This window comes from Mustelus asterias, chromosome 7 (assembly GCF_964213995.1).
Source record: "Mustelus asterias chromosome 7, sMusAst1.hap1.1, whole genome shotgun sequence".
Taxonomy (NCBI): Eukaryota; Metazoa; Chordata; class Chondrichthyes; order Carcharhiniformes; family Triakidae; genus Mustelus; species Mustelus asterias.
Window position 1 is genome coordinate 1,540,047 of NC_135807.1, and position 24,094 is coordinate 1,564,140.

Genomic DNA, 24,094 nt, shown 5'->3' on the forward strand with positions numbered 1-24,094 from the left:
TCTCTACTAATATTGATCTCCCTCAGTTCTTCCCTCTCATTAAATCTTGCATTCTCCAACATTTCTGGCATCTGATTTGAGTCCTTTTGTGAATCCAGAACCAAAGTATGTATTCAGTTGCTCGGCCATTTCTTTGTCCCCTATTATACATTCCCCTGTTTCTGTCTTTTGGGGACCTACATTTGTCTTCACCAACCTCTTTCTCGTCACGTATCTATAGAAACTCTAGGTGTCAGTCTTTATGTTCCCTGCATCCCCATTCGGGATCATTGCCGTGTGCTGGGTGGGATTTGAAATGTTTCTGCCCTCAGTCACATGGGAGGGGGTTGGGGTGGTCCTGCATAAAGCTGTCTTTACTGCAGAATGGTTTATAGATGGTTTCTGCATAGACTCCAACTTGAAAGAGGAGCAGTGAGGGCCGATAGTCTGACACAGATGCAGTGATTGGGGAATATGTCCCTTGCCTGGGGTTAACAATGTGAAGTTGTCACTGAGTGAGGAGAAAGGTTGGAAGAAATTCCTTTGCACAATGAGCTGCTGGAGTGTAGAATGCTTTGAAACAGTGATTGAGGCAGAGATCATTATATCTTCGAGGAAAACTGGCTCGTTCAAAGCAGGAAGGTGAAAGCCTGTTTAATTTGATTTATTATTGTCATGTGTGGTAAAAAGTATTGTTTCTTGTGTGCTGTACAGACAAAGCATACCGTACATAGGGAAGGAAACGAGAGAGTGCAAAATATAGTGTTACAGAAATAGCTAGGGTGTAGAGAAAAATCAACTTAATGCAAGGCAAGTCCGTTTAAAAGTCTGACAGTTCTTGAGTCAGTTGGTACGTGACCTCAGACTTTTGTATCTTTTTCCCCATGGAAGAAGGTGGAAGAGAGAATGTCCGGGATGTGTGGGGTCCTTGATTATGCTGGCTGCTTTTCCGAGGCAGCAGGAAGTGAAGACAGAGTCAGTGGATGAGAGGCTGGTTTGCGTGATGAACTGGGCTACATTCATGACCTTTTGTAATTCCTTGTAGTCTTGGGCAGACCAGGAGCCATACCAAGCTGTGATACAACCAGAAAGAATGCTTTCTATGGTGCATCTGTAGAAGTTGGTGAGAGTCGTAGCTGACATGCCAAATTTCTTTAATCTTGGGGGTAGGGTGTTAGCGTGGATTGGGGATTGGCTATCCGACAGGAAGCAGAGAGTCGGAATACATGGGTGCTTTTCTGGTTGGCAGATGGTAACTAGTGGCGTGCCGCAGGGATCGGTACTGGGGCCTCAACTATTTACCATTTATATAGTTGATCTGGAGGAGGGGACTGAGTGTAGGGTAACAAAGTTTGCAGACGACACAAAGATAAGTGGAAAAGTGAATCATGTGGAGGGCGTAGAAGGTCTGCAGAGAGATTTGGACAGGCTGAGTGAGTGGGCGAGGATCTGGCAGATGGAGTATAACGTTAACAAATGCGAGGTTATTCACTTTGGAAGAAATAATAGCAAATTGGATTATTATCTCAATGGAAAGAAATTACAACATGTCGCTGTGCAGAGGGACCTGGGGGTCCTTGTGCATGAGACGCAAAAACCCAGTCTGCAGGTGCAACAGGTGATCAAGAAGGCAAATGGGATGTTGGCCTATATCGCAAGGGGGATAGAATATAAAAGCAGAGATGTCTTGCTGCATCTGTACAGGGCATTGGTGAGGCCGCAGCTGGAATACTGTGTGCAGTATTAGTCCCCTTATTTGCGGAAAGATATATTGGCTTGGAGGGAGTGCAGATAAGGTTCACCAGGTTGATACCAGAGATGAGGGGTGTTGATTATGAGGAGAGACTGAGCAGATTGGGTTTGTACTCGTTGGAATTTAGAAGGCTGAGGGGGGATCTTATAGAGACCTATAAGATAATGAAGGGGCTGGATAGGATAGAGGTGGAGAGATTCTTTCCACTTAGAAAGGAAGCTAGAACTAGAGGGCACAGCCTCAAAATAAAGGGGGGTCAGTTTAGGATAGAGTTGAGGAGGAATTTCTTCTCTCAGAGGGTGGTGAATCTCTGGACTTTTCTGCCCACTGAAGTGGTGGAGGCTACCTCGTTGAATATGTTTAAATCACGGATAGATGGATTCCTGATCGGTAAGGGAATTAGGGGTTATAGGGATCAGGCGGGTAAGTGGAACTGATCCACTTCAGATCAGCCATGATCTTATTGAATGGCGGGGCAGGCTCGAGGGGCTAGATGGCCTACTCCTGCTCCTATTTCTTATGTTCTTATGTTCTGAGAAAGTAGAGGTGTTGGTGGGCTTTCTTAACTATAGTGTCGGCATGGGGGGACCAGGACAGGTTGTTGGTGATCTGGTCACCTAAAAACGTGAAACTCTCGACCCTTCCTACTTCGTCCCCATTGATGTAGACAGGGGCATGTTCTCCTTTACACTTCCTGAAGTCGAAGACAGTCTCCATCATTTTGTTGACACTGAGGGAGAGATTATTGTTGCTGCACCAGTTACCATAGAACCATAGAAAATTACAGCTCAGAAACAGGCCTTTTGGCCCTTCTTGTCTGTGCCGAACCATTTTTTGCCGAGTCCCACTGACCTGCACTTGGACCATATCCCTCCACACCCCTCTCACCCATGAACCCGTCCAGGTTTTTCTTAAATGTTAAAAGTGACCCACTTTTACCACTTTATCTGGCAGTTCATTCCACACTCCCACCAGTCTCTGCGTGAAGAAGCCCCCCCTAATATTCCCTTTAAACTTTTCTCCTTTCACCCTTAACCCATGCCCTCTGGTTTTTTTTCTCCCCTAGCCTCAGTGGAAAAAGCCTGCTTGCTCACCAGATTCTCTATCTCATTCCTTTACTCTGTCTCTTCATTGTTTGAGATCCGACCCCCTATGGTGGTATTGTCAGCAAACTTGAAAATTGAATTGGAGAGGAATTTGACCACACAGCCATAGGTGTGTAAGGAGTATAGTACGGGGCTGAGAACACAGCCTTGTGGGGCACTGGTGTTGAGGATGACCGTGGAGGAGGTGTTGTTGCCTATCCTTACTGATTGTGGTCTGTGGATTAGGAAGTCCAGGATCCAGTCACAGAGGGAGGAGCCGAGGCCCAGGCAACGGAGTTTGGAGATGAGCTTCGTGGGAAAATGATGTTGAAGGCTGAGCTGTAGTCAATAAATAAGAGTCTGACATAGGTGTCCTTGTTATCTAGGTATCTGGGAGGGTGCAAGGAATGACATGGTACAAAGTTGATAGAGAAACAATGAGAGCGGCCTCCTCTGCTGTCAGAACATAAGAGGGTGGCAGTAGGAGCCGGAGTAGACCATATGGTCCCTCGAGCCTACTCCACCATTCAATGCGATCATGCCTGATCTTTGCCTCAATTTCCTTTTCCTGCCTGCTCCCCGTATCCCTTGATTCCCATGAAGACCAAAATCTGTCCATCCCAGCCTTAAAAATATTTAATCTTGGAGCACCCACAACCCTCTGGGGTAGAGAATTCCAAAGATTCACAGGCCTTTCAGTAATTGCTCCTCAGCTTGGTCCGAAATGATTGGCGCTGTCCTGAGACTGTGCCTCCATGTTTTAGATTCCCCAGGTTGGGGAAACTATCTCTGTGTCCGCCTTGCTAAACCCCTTCAGAATCTGAAATATTTCAATGCAATCACCTCTCCTTCTCAATTTCAATGAGTATCGGACCAGTTTACTCAGTCTCTTATCATAGGACAATCATCTCATTTCAGGAGCCTGTCCAGTGAACCTTTGCTGTACTGCTTCCTTCCTTGTATAGAGATCAAAACTGCACACAGTATTACTTACTGTCATGGGTGACCCTGCCAGGAGTTTAATATTCCCAGCAGCATTGCTCTCGGGATCAGCAGAATGTTCAAGCCTCTCCACCAATGCCAAGGTGGCAATCCAAGAAAAAGCAGATTCACTCAGAGAAGAAATTCCTCCTCATCACTGTCTTAAATGGGTGACCCCTCACACTGAGATTATAACCTTTGGTCCTAGAATCTCCCACCAAGGGAAACAACCACTTAACATCTACTCTATCAAGCTCCTGAGAATCCTATGCATCTCAGTAAGGTCGCCTCTCATTCTTCTAAACTCCAATGAGTACAGGCCTAACTTACTCAACCTCTCCTCATATGCAAATCCCTCCATACCCGGGCTCAACCTAGTGAACCTTCTCTGACAGTATATCTTTCCTTTAAATAAGGGATCGAAAGCTGTTCACAGTATTCCAAGTGCAGTATAATTGTAGCAAGACTTCCCTATTTTTTTATCCATTCCCTTTGAAAAAAAAACCCAACATTCCATTTGCCTTCCCTATTCCCTGCTGAACTTGCATGCTAGCTGTTTGTGATTTATGCACAAGGACTCCCAAATCCCTCTGTGCTGCAGCTTTCTGCAGTCTTTCTCCATTTAAATAATATTCAACACCTTTATTATTCCTTCCAAAGTGCATAACGTCACATTTTCCAACATCATATTCCATCGGCCAAGCTTTCATCCACTCACTACGTCACTCGAGAATCTGTGTCATTCTCACCACTTGCCTTCCCACCTATTTTTGTGTCATCTGCAAACTTGGCAATAGTACGTTCAATGTCATAAGAGTTTTACAGCACAAAGAGACCCTTCAGCCCATCATGTATGTGCTGGCCACCAAGCACCTATCTGTTCTAATCCTATTTTCCAGCATTTGTGTGCTCTGGCATTTTATTTGCTCATCGAAACGCTTCTTAAAATGCTTGTACCACCCTTTCAAGCAGTGAGCTCCACATTCCCACCACCCTCGTCCAAGTCATTAATATATATTGTAAATAATTGTGACTCCAGCACTGATGCCTGTGGCACTCCACTGGTTAAAGGTTGCCAACCTTTAAATGGCCCCCTCCTCACTCCATGCTAATATGTCATTGCCAAAAGCATAGGCTGTTACCTTAGGAACATAGGATCTTATTAAGTAACCTTTTGTGCAGTAACTTATCGAATGCTTTTTGGAAATGTTACGTCTACTGGTTCCTCTTTATCTATCCTGCTCATGAACACCTGAAAGAATTCTAATACATGAGTCAGGCATGATTTCCCCTTCATGACGCCATGCTGAATCTGTTTGATTATATTATGTATTTCTAAATGTTTTGCTATTACATCCTCTATAATGGACTCGAACATTTTCCCAATGATAGATGTTAACCTCACTAGCCTATAGTTACCTGTTTTTGTCTCCCTCTTTTTTTGAATAAGGTTACTGCATTGGCAGTTTCCCAATCCTCTGGGACTTTTCCAGAATTTAAGGATTATTGGAAGATTATTACCAGTGCATCCACTATCTCTCTAGCTACTTCCTTTAACATTCAAGGATGCAACCCATCAGTCCTGGGAACATATTGGCATTTAGTCCCATTAGTTTCCCTAATACTTCTTCTCCAGTGATAGTTATATTTATTTCCTTCCCCACCACCCCCATGCCTTTTGCCCCTTGATTTTCAGTATTTTTGGAATGCTATTTGTGTCTTCTACTGCAAAGACTAACACAAAGTTACAGAGACAGAAGAGAAGTTGGAGGACAGCACAGAAGTTAAAGAGAGCACATTAAGTAGTAAAGGCAGTGTCAGTAATCCCAGTACCAGACAGATCAGGCAAAAGTAAGACAGAGAGCAAGGGAAGTCCAGATTAAACTGCATTTATTTCAATGCAAGAGGCAGATGAACTAAGAGCATGGATGGGTACATGGGACTGGGATATTATAGCAATTACTGAAACATGGCCAAGGGAGGGACAGGACTGGCAGCTCAATGTTCCAAGGTACAGTATGTGGATGGCCCGGCTAGAGAGGGGGCAAAACTTCACCTCATCTTGGGAAATAAGGGAGGGCAGGTGACAGAAGACAGAAGAGGGATCACTTTGGGACCAGTGAACATAATTCTATTAGTTTTAAGATAGCTATGGAGAATGGTAGGTCTGGCCCAAAAGTTAAAATTCTAAATTGGGGCAAGGCCAATTTTGATGGTATCAGGCAGGAACTTTCAAAAGTTAATTGGGGGAGGCTGTGGGAAGGCAAAGGGACGTCTGGTAAGTGGCATGCTTTCAAAAGTGTGTTAACCAGGGTTCAGGGTAAACACATTCCTCTTAGAGTGAAGGGCAAGGCTGGCAGAAGTAGGGAACCCTGGATGACTCGGGATATTGAGGCCCTGGTCAAGAAGAAGAAAGAGGCACATGACATGCATAGGCAGCCGGGATCAAGTGAATCCCTTGAAGAGTATAGGGGGTGTAGGAGTCGTGTTAAGAGAGAAATCAGGAGGGCAAAAAGTGGACACGAGATTGTTTTGGCAGATAAGGCAAAGAGCTTCTACAAATACATAAAGGGCAAAAGAGTAACAAGGGAGAGAGTAGGGCCTCTTAAGGATCAACAAGGTCATCTATGTGCAGATCCACAAGAGATGGGTGAGATCCTAAATGAATATTTCTCATCAGTATTTACTGTTGAGAAAAGCATGGATGTTAGGGAACTTGGGGAAATAAATAGTGATGTCGTGAGGAGTGTACATATTACAGAGAAGGAGGTGCTGGAAGTCTTAAAGCGCATCAAGATAGATAAATCCCCGAGACCTGATGAAGTGTATCCCAGGACGTTATGGGAGGCAAGGGAGGAAATTGCGGGTCCCCTAGCAGGGATATTTGAATCATCGATAGTCACAGGTGAGGTGCCTGAAGATTGGAGGGCGGCAAATGTTGTGCCTTTGTTTAAGAAGGGCTGCAGGGAAAAGCCTGGGAACTATCAGTAAGTTGAACATCTGTAGTGGGTAAGTTGTCAGAAGGTATTTTGAGAGACAGGATCTACAGGCATTTAAAGGTGCAAGGACTGATTAGGGACATTCAGCATGGCTCTGAGTGGAAAATCATGTCTCTCAAATTTGATTGAGTGTTTGAAGGGGTAGCCAAGAAGGTAGATGAGGGCAGTGCAGTTTATGTTGTCTACATGGACTTTAGCAAGGCCTTTGACAAGGTATCGCATGGTAGGTTGTTGCATAAGGTTAAATCTCATGGGATCCAGGGTGAGGTATCTAAATGGATACAAAATTGGCTTCTTGACAGAAGCCAGAGGGTGGTTGGAGAGGGTTGTTTTTCAAACTGGAGGCCTTTGACCAGCAGTGTGCCTCAGGGATCGGTGCTGGGTCCATTGTTATTTGTCATTTATATGAATGATTTGGATGAGAATATTGGAGGCATGGTTAGTAAGTTTGCAGATGACACTAAAATTGGTGGCATAGTGGACAGTGAAGAAAGTTATCTCGGATTGCAACGGGATCTTGATCAATTGGGCCAGTGGGCTGACGAATGGCAGATGAAGTTTAATTTAGACAAATGCGAGGTGATGCATTTTGGTCGATTGAACCAGGGCAGGACTTACTCAGTTAATGGTTGGGCATTGGGGAGAGTTACACAACAAAGAGATCGAGGGGTGCATGTTCATCGCTCCTTGAAAGTGGAGTCACAGGTGGACAGAGTGGTGAAGAAGGCATTCGGCATGCTTGGTTTCATCGGTCAGAACATTGAATACAGGAGTTGGGATGTCTTGTTGAAGTTGTACAAGACATTGGTAAGGCCACACTTGGAATACTGTGTGCAATTCTGGTCACCCTATTATAGAAAGGATATTATTAAACTAGAAAGAGTGCAGAAAAGATTTACTGGGATGCTACCGGGACTTGATGGATTGAGTTATAAAGAGAGGCTGGATAGACTGGGACTTTTTTCTCTTGAGTGTAGGAGGCTGAGAGGTGAACTTTTCGAGGTCTTTAAAATAATGAGGGACACAGATCAGTTAGATAGTCAATATTTTTTCCCAAAGATAGGGGAGTCTAAAACTAGAGGGCCCCCTCTACTGGCCTAGTTATGCGGTTTGCAAGAACACTGGTCCCAGCACAGTTCAGATGTAGACCATCCCAATGGCACAGCCCCCCCTCTCCCCAGTACTGCTACCAGTGCCCCATGAACCGAAACCCACTTCTCCCACACCGGTCTTTGAGCCATATATTCATCTCTCTAACTATATGTACCCTGTTCCAATTGGCACATGGTTCAGGTATTAATCCAGAGATTATAACCTTGGGGGTTCTGTTGTTTAATTTATTCCCTGTCTCCTCAAACTCTCTATGCAGAACCTCTTTCCTTGTTCAACCATGTCATTGCTACCTAAATGGACTGTGACAATAGAATCCACTCCCCTCCCTCCCGCTGCAGGTTCCTCTTCAGCCGACAGGAGATGTCCTGAGCCTGGCACCGGGCAGACAATACAGCCATCTGGATTCTGGCTCTTTTTACAGAGAACAGTGTCAATCTCCGTCACTATGTTGTGCCTTACTACGAGTACATTCTCATGTGCTCCCCCAACTTGAATGTCTTCCTGTAGTACGGTCAGTCAGCTCATCCTTCCTGCAGCCCCCACACTCATCCAAACAAGCTGAGAGAACCTCAAACCTATCGGACAATTGCAAGGGCTGACTCTGCACTCCTGCTCTCTGGATTCCCTTCCCAGCCTCAGCTGCTGCAGTCACCCCCTCCTGTCCCCTGACCACTTTCCAAACCTGAAGACCCTGTCCTGAGGGATATGATTGCCTCCTGAAACAAGTTGTCTCCCTTGCTGATGTGTCGCAGTGTTTGCAGCTCAGCCTCCAGCTCAGTAACTGAAGTTCCTCAAGCCACAAGCACTGACTGTAGATATCTGTCAGAGAGTCATAGAGGTTTACAGCATGGAAACAGGCCCTTTGGCCCAACTTGTCCAACTAAACCCCAAAGCTAATCCCAATTGCCCGCATTTGGCCCATATCCCTCTATATTCATCTTACCCATATAACTGTCTAAATGCTTTTTAAAAGACAAAGTTGTACCCGCCTCTACTACTACCTCTGGCAGCTCGTTCCAGACACTCACCACCCTCTGTGTGAACAAATTGCCCCTCTGGACACTTTTGAATCTCTCCCCTCTCACCTTAAACCTATGCGCTCTAGTTTTAGACTCCCCGACCTTTGGGGAAAATATATTGACTATCTAGCTCTCTGTGCCCCTCATTATTTTATAGACCTCTATATGGTCACCCCTCAGCCCCCTACCCTTCAGAGAAAAAAGTCCCAGTCTATCAAGCCTCTCCTTATAACTCAAACCATCAAGTCCCGGTCGCATCCCAGTAAATTTTTTCTGCACTCTTTCTAGTTTAATAATATCCTTTCTATAATAGGGTGATCAGAATTGCACACAGTATTCCAAGTATGGCCTTACCAATGTCTTGTAGAACTTCAACAAGACGTCCCAACTCCTGTATTCAATGTTCTGACTGATGAAACCAAGCACGCCAAATCCTTCTTCACCACTCTGTCCTATGACTCCACTTTCAAGGAGCTATGAACATGTACCCCTAGGTCTCTTTGTTCTGTAACTCTTCCCAACACCCTACCATTAACTGAGTAAGTCCTGCCCTGGTTCAATCTACCAAAATGCATCACCTCGCATTTGTCTAAATTAAACTCCATCTGCCATTCATCGGCCCACTGGCCCAATTGGTCAAGATCCCTTTGCAATTGGAGATAACTTTCTTTACTGTCCACAATGCCACCAATCTTGGTGTCATCTGCAAACTTACTAACCATGCCCCCTATATTCTCATCCAAATCATTAATATAAATGACAGAGGGAAAGCTTTGGAGACCATTGTTGGAGATGCTATATTGGGGTACCAAAATTCAAGGAGTAAAAGGTAAAGTCGCCATATTCCAGGGAAGAGCTGACTGGTGATGATTTAACCTGAGGATCACCACACCTCAGGCATGGGGCAAGGTTCATGAATAACTTCAGCCAGTACTGTTGGCATCATTCTGCATCACAAACCAGCTGTCCAGCCAACTGAGCTAAACCTTAAGCAAGTTGTGAAAAGAACATAAGGAGGCTACACAGGGGCATCCATAGGTTGAGTGAGTGAGCAAAGATCTGGCAAATGGAGTATAATGTGGGCAAATATGAAATTGTCCATTTTGGCAGCAAGCATAAAAAAATAAACTTCTTATTTAAATAGTGAGAGATTGCAGAACTCAGCAATTGGGATAGATTTGGGTGTCCTGGTAATAGTATGCATGTACAGCAAGTAATCAGGAAAGCTATCATTATCGTCTGTTGAATACAGAAAAGGGAGGTTTTTGCTTCAGTTGTATGGGGCATTGGTGAGACCACATCTGGAACATTGTGTATAGTATTGGTCTCCTTATTTAAGTAAAGATACAAATGCATTGGAAGCAGTTCAATGAAGGTTCACGAGACTAATACCTGGAATGCACGGGTTGTCTGACAAGGGAAGGTTGGAGGCTAGGCTTACAACCATCGGAGTTTCGAAGAGTAGAATCATAGAATCATAGAAACCCTACAGTGCAGAAGGAGGCCATTCGGCCCATCGAGTCTGCACCGACCACAATCCCACCCAGGCCCTACCCCCACATATTTACCCGCTAATCCCACTAACCTATGCATCTCAGGACTCTAAGGGGCAATTTTTAACCTGGCCAATCAACCTAACCCGCACATCTTTGGACTGTGGGAGGAAACCAGAGCACCCGGAGGAAACCCACGCAGACACGAGGAGAATGTGCAAACTCCACACAGACAGTGACCCGAGCCGGGAATCGAACCCGGGACCCTGAAGCTGTGAAGCAGCAGTGCTAACCACTGTGCTACCGTGTCGCCCTAGGTGACTTGATTGAAATATATAAGATTCTGAGGGATCTGGACACAGGGGATGTGGAAAGGATGTTTCCTTTTGTGGGAGAATCTAGAACTCGGGTCACTTTAAAATAAGGCTCGTTTAAGACGTGAGAATTATTTTCTCTCAGTTAATGGTGAGTCTTTGGAACTCTCCCTCAGAAAGTGTTGGAAGCAGAGTGTTTGAATATTTTTACAGCAGAGGTTAATAGATTCTTGATGAGCAAGGGGGTGAAAGGTTATCAAGGGTAGGTGGGAATTTAGAGGATGTTACAGTCGATCAGCCATGATCTTATTGAATGGCGGAGCGGGGCCCAGTGGCCTACTCTTGCTTCTAGTTTGTATGTTGATGTGCCTTTTGGGGATCCAAATGCACTACATCCACTGATTCCCCTTTATCCACCCTGCTTGTTCCATCCTGAAAGAACTTCAGTGAAGTTGCAAACAGTAGCATGTGTGTAGCGTTGGAGTGAGAACAGATTGAGTGAGATGGGTATCGGGGGTGAAAGGCTGTATTTATGGAGAGAGTTCAGGGGGATTGGATGATACTTCAATCTTCCAGCCTCACATTAAGACCATTCCTCAGCCTCAGGCATGATTTGTGCGAACACGAGGCCCATTATCTGTGTTTCCTTGTTGTGAGACGAATCCCGCTGTCCAACATACCTTCACTTTATCATCACTTTACAGCCTTAAAGTAGCCAGAGAATAATTTGTTTTTGATCCTTGTTCTGTGTCAGTCAAGTTTTTCTTCTCTTTGGGCTGCCAGGTCTTCCAAGCGATTCCAAGATTGTTCAGGTGCTGGAGGAGGAATCACGGATCCGCCTCTCACAGTTCAATCAGAAAGATATCTCCATGGTTTTCAGCAGCATTATGAAGCTACATCCATCTACCGAGCACCCATTGGTCGAAAGCTGTCTCACTGGCCTCGAGAAGAACATTGAGAAGGAGCGTCACCCTCAGACCCTCTTCCTCTTGCTGTCCTACTACAAACTGAAGGCCCAGGAGCTGCAATCTGATAGTTACAGCAGTGATCAGCTTCTCAACAACCGGAAGATTCTGCGATTAGTCAAGCACACTCTGGGCCATGTTACCAATGTGAGGGACCATGAGCTGACCCTGCTGGATCAGATGTTGGCCACTTGTTCCCGGGAGACCAGTAATAAATCACTGGAGCTGATCTTCAGTTCTCAACTCTTCTATGAGAACAGGCAGGAAAAATTCATCAGCAGCTTGGCAGGTAGGATGCTGATAGACTTTCACTCATCACTCTGTCATAATTGGTAAGAATGGAAATCTGTTAAGCCAGTGTTGCACTGCAACATACCTTCACCTTTGTGACTTTCCCTGCACTGTTACGTAGCATTATACCATCTTCATGCCTGATCCATGACAGCATCCAACTGTCTCTTAGAGTGAGTCCCCTAACCCTGTGTCCATTCCAGGTACTCATCACTGTTTCTGCTCATCTCTAACCCTTCCTGATAAGCTGATTTTATTCTTTCACTTCAACCGCAACACACAACAGTGACAAATCTATCACACTTTCCTGCCTTTCCAACTCTGTGTTGGGACTTTAGTTGTACTATTACTGATCGCCGCCTGCTACCTCAATACATATTTAATTTGATTTATTATTCGAAAGAAAGAAAAAAAAACTACTGCACAATACAGGCTCTTCACCCCACAAAGTTGTGCCGAACATGTCCCTACCTTAGCGATTACTAGGCTTACCTATAACCCTCTATCTTACTAAGTTCCATGTACTTATCTAAAAGTCTCTTAAAAGACCCTATCGAATCTGCCTCCACCACCCTTGCTGACAGCCCATTCCACGCACCCACCACCCTCTGAGTGAAAAACTTACCCCTGACATCTCCTCTGTACCTACTCCCCAGCACCTTAAACCTGTGTCCTCTTGTGGCAACCATTTCAGTCCTGGGAAAAAACCTCTGACTATCCACTCGATCAATACCTCTCAACACCTTATACACCTCTATCAGGTCACCCCTCATCCTTCGTCTCTCCAAGGAGAAAAGGCCGAGCCCTCTCAACCTATCCTCATAAGGCATAATCCCCAACCCAGGCAACATCCTTGTAAATCTCCTCTGCATCCTTTCTATGGCTCCCACATCCTTCCTGTAATGAGGCGACCAGAACTGAGCACCGTACTCCAAGTGGGGTCTGACCAGGGTCTCATATAGCTGCATCATTATCTCACGACTAGTAAACTCAATTCCTCGATTGATGAAGGCCAGTACACCATACGCCTTCTTAACCACAGCCTCAACCTGCACAGCTGCTTTGAGCGTCCTATGAACTCGGACCCCAAGATCCTTCTGATCTTCCACACTGCCAAGAGTCCTACAATTAATATTATATTCCGCCATCTTATTTGACCTGCCAAAATGAACCACCTCACACTTATCTGGGTTGAACTCCATCTGCCACTTCTCCGCCCAGTCTTGCATCCTATCAATATCTCGCTGCAACTTCTGACATCCCTCCACACTATCCACAACACCTCCAACCTTTGTGTCATCAGCAAACTTACCAACCCATCCCTCCACTTCCTCATCCAGGTCATTTCTAAAAATCACAAAGAGTAAGGGTCCCAGAACAGATCCCTGGGAAACTCCACTGGTGACCGACCTCCATGCAGAAAATGACCCATCTATAACCACTCTTTGCCTTCTGTGGGCAAGCCAGTTCTGGATCCACAAAGCAATGTCCCCTTGGATCCCATGCCCCCTCACTTTCTCAATAAGCCTTGCATGGGGCACCTTATCAAATGCCTTGCTGAATTCCATATATTCTACATTTACTGCTCTTCCTTCATCAGTGTGTTTAGTTACATCCTCAAAAAATTCAATCAGGCTCGTAAGGCATGATCTGCCTTTGACAAAGCCATGCTGACTATTCTTAATCATATTATACCTCTCCAAATGTTCATAAATCCTGCCTCTCAGGATCTTCTCCATCAACTTACCAACCACTGAGGTTAGACTCACTGGTCTATAATTTCCAGGGCTATCTCTACTCCCTTTCTTGAATAAAGGAACAATATCCGCAATCCTCCGGAACCTCTCCAGTCTCCATTGATGATGCAAAGATCATCGCCAGAGGCTCAGCAATCTCCTTCCTCGCCTCCCACAGTAGCGTGGGGTACATCTCCTCCGGTCCCGGCGACTTATCTAACTTGATGCTTTTCAAAAGCTCCAAAACATCCTCTTTCTTAATATCTACATGCTCAAGCTTTTCAGTCCGCTGCAAGTCTGCACTACAACCACCAAGATCCTTTTCCATAGTGAATACTGAAGTAAAGTATTCATTAAGTACCTCTGCTATTTCTTCCGGTTCCATACAAACTTTCCCACCATCACACTTGATAGGTCCTATTCTTTCACGTCTTATCCTCTTGCTCTTCACATAGTTGTAGAATGCCTTGGGGCTTTCCTTAATCCTGCCTGCCAAGGCCTTCTCATGACCCCTTCTGGCTCTCCTAATTTCCTTCTTAAGATCCTTCCTATTAGCCGTATACTCTTCAAGATTTCTAACATTACCTAGCTCTCTGAACCTTTTGTAAGCTTTTCTTTTCTTCTTGACTAGATTCATTACAACCTTTGTATACCACGGTTCCTGTAATCTACCATAACTTCCCTGTCTCATTGTCACGTGTATTGGGATACAATGAAAAGTATTGTTTCTTGCATGCTATACAGACAAAACATACCATTCATAGAGTACATAGGGGAGAAAGAAGGTGCAAAATGTAGTGTTACAGTCATAGTTCGGATGTAGAGAAAGATCAACTTAATGTAAGGTAGGTCCATTCAAACCGGCTGACGTCGGTGGTGGTGGAGGCAAACTCGTTGGGGTCTTTTAAGAGACTTCTGGATGAGTACATGGGATTTAATGGGATTGAGGGCTATAGATAGGCCTAGAGGTGGGGATGTGATCGGCGCAACTTGTGGGCCGAAGGGCCTGTTTGTGCTGTGGCTTTCTATGTTCTATGTTCTAAACGTCTGATGACAGCAGGGAAGAAGCTGTTCTTGATCCGTATTTGTGTGTGACCCGAGACAGAGGGCATCTGAAGGCCAGTCAGCTCAAAAGGGCTTTGCAGCTCGGCCATGTTGTGTCTTTATCTGATCTAAATGTTCGTGACCTCAGCACAGGTCACAGCCTGAGATCAGGAATAGGAGCCTGGTTATTCCATTGCCTATCCCAAGGCTGCTGAAGTTGCTCTGGGTCACACCAAGCCATTGCGCTAAGAAGGATACACAGCCTCTTTTGTAAGGATATTTCTTTCTACTTTAGAGGAACTTCCAAAGAAAGTGGACAGCATCACCCCCTACACCATGGCACTCATTGCAAAGTATATCGCTCGCCATCGACTGCGTGAGACGAAGCTTCTGGACACAATTGCAGAATTTCTCATCAAAAAGGGTGAATACCTGGACAGTAAGGTAATTACTGTTAGCTTCTCTAACATAACCTTCCGGAGCTTCACCACTTAGTGAGGGTCGTGGTCAGTATTGATTGAGGTGATTGGGAGGAAAATGAAACAGCAACTTGCTTTTATCCAGCAACTTTAACATAAAATGTCCCATGGCACTTCACACAAGTGTTATTATGCAAGGTTTGACACCAGTTTGCAGAAGGTGATGTTCAGATGCCTAAAGCTTGTTTGATAGTCACGGGTGAGGTGCCTGAAGATTGGAGAGTTGCAAATGTTGTGCCTTTGTTTAAAAAGGGTTGCAGGGAAAAGCCTGGGAACCCCAGTGAGCCTCACATCTGTGGTGGGTAAATTGTTGGAAGGTATTTTGAGAGACAGGATCTACAGGCATTTAGAGATGCAAGGACTGATTAGGGACAGTCAGCATGGCTTTGAGAGTGGAAAATCATGTCTCAAAAATTTAATTGAGTTTTTTGAAGGGGTAACCAAGAAGGTAGATGAGAGCAGTGCAGTTGATGTTGTCTACATGGTCTTTAGCAAGGCCTTTGACAAGGTGCTGCATGGTAGGTTGTTGCATAAAGTTAAATCTCACGGGATCCAGGGTGAGGTATCTAAATGGATACAAAATTGGCTTCTTGACAGAAGCCAGAGGGTGGTTGTAGAGAGTTGTTTTTCAAACTGGAGGCCTGTGACCAGCGGTGTGCCTCAGGGATCAGTGCTGGGCCCACTGTTATTTGTCATTTATATTAATGATTTGGATGAGAATGTAGGGGGGGGGCATGGTTAGTAAGTTTGCAGACGACACTAAGATTGGTGGCATAGTGGACAGTGAAGAAAGTTATCTCCAATTGCAGCGGGATCTTGATCAATTGGGCCAGTGGGCTGACGAATGGCAGATGGAGTTTAATTTAGATAAATGCGAGGTGATGCATTTTGGTAGATTGAACCAGGGCAGGACTTACTCAGTTAATGGTAGGGCGTTGGGGAGAGTTACAGAACAAAGAGATCTAGTGGTACATGTTCATAGCTTCTTGAAAGTGGAGTCACAGGTGGACAGAATAGTGAAGAAGGCATTCAGCATGCTTGGTTTCATCAGTCAGAACATTGAATACAAGAGTTGGAACATCTTGTTAAAGTTGTACAAGACATTGGTAAGGCCACACTTGGAATACTGTGTGCAATTTTGGTCACCCTATTATAGAAAGGATATTATTAAACTAGAAAGAGTGCAGAAAAGATTTACTAGGATGCTACCGGGACTTGATGGACTGAGTTATAAGGAGAGGCTGAATAGACTGGGACTTTTTTCTCTGGAGCGTAGGAGGCTGAGGGGTGACCTTATAGAGGTCTATAAAATAATGAGGAGCATAGACAAGGTAGATAGTCAATATCTTTTCCCAAAGGTAGGGGAGTCTAAAACTAGAGGGCATAGGTTTAAGGTGAGAGGGGAGAGATACAAAAGTGTTCAGAGGGGCAATTTTTTCGCACAGAGGGTGGTGAGTGTCTGGAACAAGCTGCCAGAAGTAGTAGTAGAGGTGGGTACAAGTATATCTTTTCAAAAGCATTTAGATAGTTACATGGGTACGATGGGTATAGAGGGATATGGGCCAAATGCGGGCAATTGGGATTAGTTTAAGGGTTTTTTAAAAAAAAAAGGGCAGCATGGACAAGTTGGGCCAAAGGGCCTGTTTCCATGCTGTAAACCTCTCTGACTCTAAAAGGTACGGGTTTAAAGACAATCTTAAAGGAGGAGAGAGAGTTGGAGTGGTTTCAGGAGAGAGGCTTTCAGGGTTTTGGCCGCAGTGGTGAAGCGATTAAAATCAGAGATGCTCAAGAGGCCAGAATTAGAGGAACTCTGAGGTTGGAGGATATTCAGAGGTGGACAAGACCAGGGTAGTCCCATGGGGTGATCCGGAGGTGGGGCACGTGATCCCAGGGAGCAAACAGAAGATAGGGAGGGTGAATCCATGGAGCAATCCGGGATTAGGGAAGGAAATTCCCACAGAGCAATCTGGCAACAGGGAGGTGGAATCCATGGAGCGATCTGGCAATAGGGAGGGCGATCCCACAGAAAGATCCAGGGATAGGCCAGGTGATTCCCACAGAGGGATCTGCAGATAGGGAACTTGTGAATATCTACAGGGGATGCCTAGGACTCTAAGTATTCACAGGAGGCTTCTAAAGGAAGTTGCCAGGAGAGTTAATATTTACAGGGGTCTCTGGGGGGTGGGAATATTTACAGATGGCCCCTTGGAGTGTGTGGATATCGATAGCGTGGATATTTACAGGGGGTCCGCGGGAAAATGAAAATATTTACAGAGGGATTCCAGGAATCTATAAATATTACAGAGTGTTCCCGAGAGTGCATCCCAGACAGTGGGTGAATGTTTACAGTGGTTCCCCGGGTTTGTGTGGATATTTACTGGGGGTCCCTGGGAGGGTGTGAATGTTTGCCGGGATTGAATGTGAATTTATCATTTAAGAGCCTGATATGGGCATTGATCTGGGACCTCGAATCTGTATGGTGAAATAACATATTGCTCGCAGCAGTGGGCCATTGATGGCCATTGCTTATGGATGTGGCAAGTTTGGAACACGTTAGACAGTGTTTGACTAGGTTTTATTGTATTACAGGTAATTCAGAAGCTCGTCTTCCCGTTCAGTCGCATGAACTACAAACCTTCCAATGAAGCCAAGTTCTTTGAAAAGCTGGAGTCGGTGCTGGAGATTAAAGCCATGAACTCACCCCTGGCCACAGTCAATATCTTCATGTCCATGTTCCAACTTGGACACTTCCCGGGAGCGATACTCGACCGAGTCTTCTCTGCCGCTTTCATTAACAACGTGATGAGTATGAGCTCACTTTATAACCACTGTGGGGTGAGGGGATGGGATCTTAGTCAGAGTGGGAGTGCGGCAGTTAACAAACTATCGGCTCTGAGGGAAGATGGCAAAGAGCTGGGGTGAGGTTACTTAACACGATGCAAAAAGCCAAGAACTGGTTAACCCACGTGTCACTATCCAATTACTCATCACAGACTGCCCATCAGTACCGCCGCACTCCAGAGTCCTTGTCAGGGGTACTGTATAGGAACATAAGAACTAGGAGCAAGAGTAGGCCATCTGGTCGCCCGAGCCTGCTCCACCATTCAACAAGACCATGGCTGATCTTTTTGTGGACTCAGCTCCACTTGCCCGCCCGCTCACCATCACCCTTAATTCCTTTACTGTTCAAAAATTTTATCTTTCCTTGCCTTAAAAGCATTCAATGAGGTAGCCTCAACTGCTTCACTGGGCAGGGAATTCCACAGATTCACAACCCTTTGTGTGAAGAAGTTCCTCCTCAACTCAGTCATAAATCTGCTTCCCCTTATTTTGAGGCCATGCCCCCTAGTTCTAGCTTCATCCGCCACTGGAAACAACTTGCCTGCTTCTATCTTATCCATTCCCTTCATAATCTTATATGTTTCGATAAGATCCCCCCTCATTCTCCTGAATTCCAATGAGTATAGCCCCACTCTACTCAGTCTCTCCTCATAAGCCGCCAACCCTCTCAACTCCAGAATCAACCTAGTGAATCTCCTCTGCACCCCCTCCAGTGCCAGTGTATCCTTTCTCAAGTAAGGAGACCAAAACTGTACACAGTACTCCAGGTGTGGCCTCACCAGCACCTTATACAGCTGTTTTTAAACTCCATCCCTCCAGCAATGAAGGACAAAATTCCATTTGCCTTCTTAATTATCTGCTGCACCTGCAAACCAACTCCTTGTGATTCTTGCACAAGGACACCCAGGTCCCTCTGCACAACTGCAGACTGCAACTTTTTACCATTTAAATAATAGTCCATTTTGCTGTTATTCCTCCCAAAGTGGATGACTCACATTTACATTTGCTGGCGAAGCCAGTGCCATCCACATCTTGTGAAAGAGTAATAGAAACTTGTGCATTAATTTGCCTCCACTTGAGTCCTAGCATCATCATTCTGCTCTGAACTTGAATTCACCTCTTCCTGATCCCCAAACTGAGGAACTCTGAATTTCTTCCCTATCTCCACTGGAGCTCTGTGTAAATCTTTCACTCTGGGATCCTGACAATAAGATTGTATAATATGAGATTGTATAAGATTATACAAGGTCTAATACAGATAGGAAACTTACAGTAAATGGCAGAACCCTTGGGGGTATTGATAGGCAAAGGGATCTGGGTGTACAGGTACACAGGTCACTGAAATTGGCAATGCAGATGGAGAAGGTAGTCAAGAAGGCATACGGCATGCTTGCCTTCATTGGCCAGGGCATTTAGTTTAAAAATTGGCAAGTCATGTTGCAGTTTTATAGAACCTTAGTTCGGCCGCCCTTGGAATATAGTGTTCAATTCTGGTCGGCACACTGCCAGAAGGATGTGGAGACTTTGGAGAGGGTCCAGAAAATATTTACCAGGATGTTGCCTGATATGGAGGGCATTAGCTATGAGGAGAGGTTGGAGAAACTTGGTTTGTTCTCACTGGAGCGACGGAGGTTGAGGGGAGACCTGATAGAAGTCTACAAGATTATGAGGGGCATGGATAGAGTGGATAGTCAGAAGCTTTTTCCCAGGGTGGAAGAGTCAATTACTAGGGGGCACAGGTTTAAGGGGCGAGGGGCAAGGTTTAAAAGAGATGTACGAGGCAGATTTTTTACACAGAGAGTAGTGGGTCCCTGGAATTCGTTGCCGGGGGAGGTAGTGGAAGCAGATACGGTAGTGACTTTTATAGTGCGTCTTGACAAGTACATGAATAGGATGGGAATAGAGGGATATGGTCCCCGGAAGCGTAGGGGGTTTTAGTTCAGTCGGGCAGCATGGTCGGTGCAGGCTTAGAGGGCCGAAGGGCCTGTTCCTGTGCTGTAATTTGCTTTGTTCTTTATTATGAGGGGTGTGGACAGGGCGAATAGAAAGCAGCTGTTCGCCTTGGTTGTGGGGTCAATCACGAGGGGGTGTAGTTTTGGTGTAAGGGGCAGGAGATTGAGGGGATTTGAGAAAACATTTTTTCACTCAGAGGGAGATGGGAATCTGGAATGCACTGCCTGGGAAGATAGTGGAGGTTTGAAACCTTTGCAACCTTTAAAAAAATATATGGATGAGCATAGAGTCATAGAGGTTTACAGCATGGAACAGGGCCCAACATGTCCATGCCGCCCCTTTTTTAACCCCTAAGCCAGTCCCAATTGCCAGCGTTTGACCCATATCCCTCTATACCCATCGTACCCATGTCAATGTTTTTCAAAAGACAAAATTGTACCCGCCTCTACTCCTACCTCTGGCAGCTTGTTCCATTCACTCCCCATTCTGAGAAACAATTGCCCCTCTGGACACTTTTGTATCTTTCCACTCTCACCTTAAACCTATACCCTCTAGTTCTGGACTCCCCTACCTTTGGGAAAAGATATTGACTATCTAGCTGATCTATGCCCCTCATTATTTTATAGACCTCTATAAGATCACCCCTCAGCCTCCTACGCTCCAGAGAAAAAAGTCCCAGTCTATCCAGCCACTCCTTATAACTCAAACCATCAAGTCCAGGTAGCATCCTAGTAAATATTTTCTGCACTCTTTCTAGTTTAATAATCTCTTTTCTATAATAGGGTGACCAGAATTGCACACAGTATTCCAAGTGTGGCCTTACCAATGTCTTGTGGAACTTCAACAAGACGTCCCAACTCCTGTATTCAATGTTCTGACGATGAAACCAAGCATGCCGAATGCCGCCTTCACTATTCTGTCCACCTGTGACTCCACTTTCAAGAAGCTATGAACATGTACCCCTCGATCTCTTTGTTCTGTAACTCTCCCCAACGCCCTACCATTAACTGAGTAAGTCCTGCCCTGGTTTGATCAACCAAAATGCATCACCTCGCATTTATCTAAATTAAACTCCATCTGCCATTCGTCAGCCCACTGGCCCAATTGATCAAGATCCCGTTGCAATCCGAAATAACCTTCTTCATTGTCCACTATGCCACCAATCTTGGTGTCATCTGCAAACCACCCTCGACAGCCACCCTCTGGCTTCTATCAAGAAGCCAATTTTGTATCCATTCGACTGCCTTACCCTGGATCCCGTGAGATTTAACCTTATGCAACAACCTATCGTGTGACACCTTGTCAAAGGCCTTGCGAAAGTCCATGTAGACAACATAAACTGCACTGCCCTCATCGACCTTCTTTGTTACCCCTCCAAAAAACTCAGTCAAATTTGTGAGACATGATTTTCCACTCACAAAGCCAGGCTGACTGTACTTAATCAGTCCTTGTGTCTGTAGATCCTGTCTCTCAAAATACCTTCTGACAACTTACCCACTACAGATGTTAGGTTTACAGGTAGTTCCCAGGCTTTTCCCTGCATCCCTTCTTAAACAAACGCACAACATTTGCCGCCCTCTAATCTTCAGGCATCTCACCTGTGACTATCGATTCAAATATCTCTGCTAGGGGACCCGCAATTTCCTCCCTCGCTTCCCATAATGTCCTGGGGTACACTTCATCAGGTCTCGGGGATTTATCTACCTTGATGCGCTTTAAGATTTCCAGCACCTCCTTCTCTGTTATACGTACACTCCTCACGACATCACTATTTATTTCCCCAAGTTCCCTAACATCCATGCTTTTCTCAACAGTGAATACTGACGAGAAATATTCATTTAGGATCTCACCCATCTCTTGTGGATCTGCACATAGATGACCTTGTTGATCCTTAAGAGGCCCTACTCTCTCCCTTGTTACTCTTTTGCCCTTTATGTATTTGTAGAAGCTCTTTGGATTCTCCTTTGCCTTATCTGCCAAAACAATCTCGTGTCCCCTTTTTGCCCTCCTGATTTCTCTCTTAACCCTACTCCTACACCCCCTATACTCTTCAAGGGATCTACTTGATCCCGGCTGCCTATGCATGTCATGTGCCTCTTCCTTCTTCTTGACCAGGGCCTCAATATCCCGAGTCATCCCTACTTCTGCCAGCCTTGTCTTTCACTCCAAAAAGGAATGTGCTTACCCTGAACCCTGGTTAACACACTTTTGAAAGCGTGCCACTTACCTGCCATTCCTTTGCCTTCCCACAGACTCCCCCAGTTAACTGTTGAAAGTTCCTGCCTGATACCATCAAAATTGGCCTTGCAGCAATTTAGAATTTTATGTTTTGGGCCAGACCTATCATTCTCCATAACTACCTTAAAACTAATAGAATTATGTTCACTGGTCCCAAAATGATCCCTCACTAACAGTTCTGTCATCTGCCCTTCCTTATTTTTCAAGAGGTCAAGTTTTGCCCCCTCTCTAGTCGGGCCAACCACATACTGAATGAGAAATTCCTCCTGAATACACTCAACAAATTTCTCTCCATCCAAGCCTCTAATACTATGGCTGTCCCAGTCAATGTTGGGAAAATTAAAATCCCCTACTATTACCACTCTATTTTTCTTGGAGCTATCTGTAATCTCCTTACATATTTGCTGCTCAATTTCCCGCTGACTATTTGGGGGCCTCAGTACAACCCTATAAAAGTGATTTCCCCCTTCTTATTTCTCAGTTCAACCCAAATAGACTCAGCGGGCGAATCCTCGGATATATACCCTCTCAGTACTGCCGTGATGTTCTCCCTAATCAAAAGTGCAACTTCCCCTCCTCTCTTGCCTCCTATTCTATCTTTCCTGTAGCATCTGTACCCTGGAACATTGAGCTGCCAGTCCTGTCCCTCCCTGAGCCATGTTTCAGTAATTGCTATAATATCCCACTCCCATGTACCCATCTGTGCGCTGAGTTCATCTGCCTTACTCGTCAGGCCTCTTGCACTGAAATAAATGCAGTTTAATCTGGGCTTAAAACATCATAACGTTCAACGATATGGGACAACTGCAGGAAAATGGGATTAGCATGCCTTCAGTGGTAGATATTGTCGGTGCAGAGCTGATGGGCCGAAGGGCCTTTTCTGCACTGTCTGACTCTATGACTCTATAAAACCCTCACTCTGTGATCCCGATGATAACTGCAATTCCTCCACTCTGAGATCCTGAGAGTAACTGTGTAAATCACTCACTCTGGGGTCTCAAGTGGAACTCTGGTTGTTTGTAGCATTGCCTTTGCTTTTTCAGACAGTCCCTATGGGTTGATTGTTCGTCGTTACCTGTCTCTACTTGATGCTGCGGTCGAGTTGGAACATCGTGACTACAAGGGTCCTCGGCTGGAGGACAGGTACAAAGTGATGATGTTTGACCGCGTGCTGACTGCGGATGAGGTCAACAGGAAGTACAGGTCAGTGCTCGCTCCGAGCTTTGCTCGGAACCCTGTCCTTTCCAGGTCTTGAATTATTACATGATACTGTCATACTTTCCGCTTTCCAGCAGTGGGAAAACCAATCTGAGGAAAATGTCCTGCCTCATGGATGTTGTCTTTAGGGATTTTAGAAAGTGTTAGAGAAGATACCACATGGTAGGCCAGTTTATAGAATTATGGATTTAAATTTATTTATTCGTGTCACAAGTAGGCTTACATTAACACTGCAATGAAGTTACTGTGAAAATCCCCTAGTCGCCACACTCCAGCGCCTGTTCGGGTACACTGAGTGAGAATTTAGCCTGACCAATGCACCTAACCAGCACATCTTTCAGACTGTGGGAGGAAACCGGAGCACCCGGAGGAAAGCCACACAGACACGGGGAGAACGTGCAGACGGGAATCGAACCCTGGTCCCTGGCGCTGTGAGGCAGCAATGCTAACCACCGTGCCACCCACACGGATCATGGAATAAGAGGGTCATTGTCAATCTGGATGTAAAATTGGCAGAAGGATAAAAACAGCGAGTTGTGGTGAGTGGTTGTTTTTTAGATTGTGCTGTTCAGATCGAGGAGCTCTGCCTTTTT

The 24,094-nt window shown here is 45.3% G+C and overlaps 1 protein-coding gene across 1 annotated transcript in view; it reads left to right on the plus strand.

Moving 5' to 3' along the window:
- fastk (Fas-activated serine/threonine kinase) overlaps window positions 1-24,094 on the plus strand; it is a 59,601-nt gene that overhangs the window by 11,711 nt on the left and 23,796 nt on the right. The window contains exons 3-6 of the mRNA XM_078215534.1: window positions 11,520-11,990; window positions 15,068-15,216; window positions 17,841-18,057; window positions 23,327-23,486. Of these exons, the coding sequence (XP_078071660.1) occupies window positions 11,520-11,990; window positions 15,068-15,216; window positions 17,841-18,057; window positions 23,327-23,486 (997 nt within the window). The remainder of the gene's footprint in view (window positions 1-11,519; window positions 11,991-15,067; window positions 15,217-17,840; window positions 18,058-23,326; window positions 23,487-24,094) is intronic.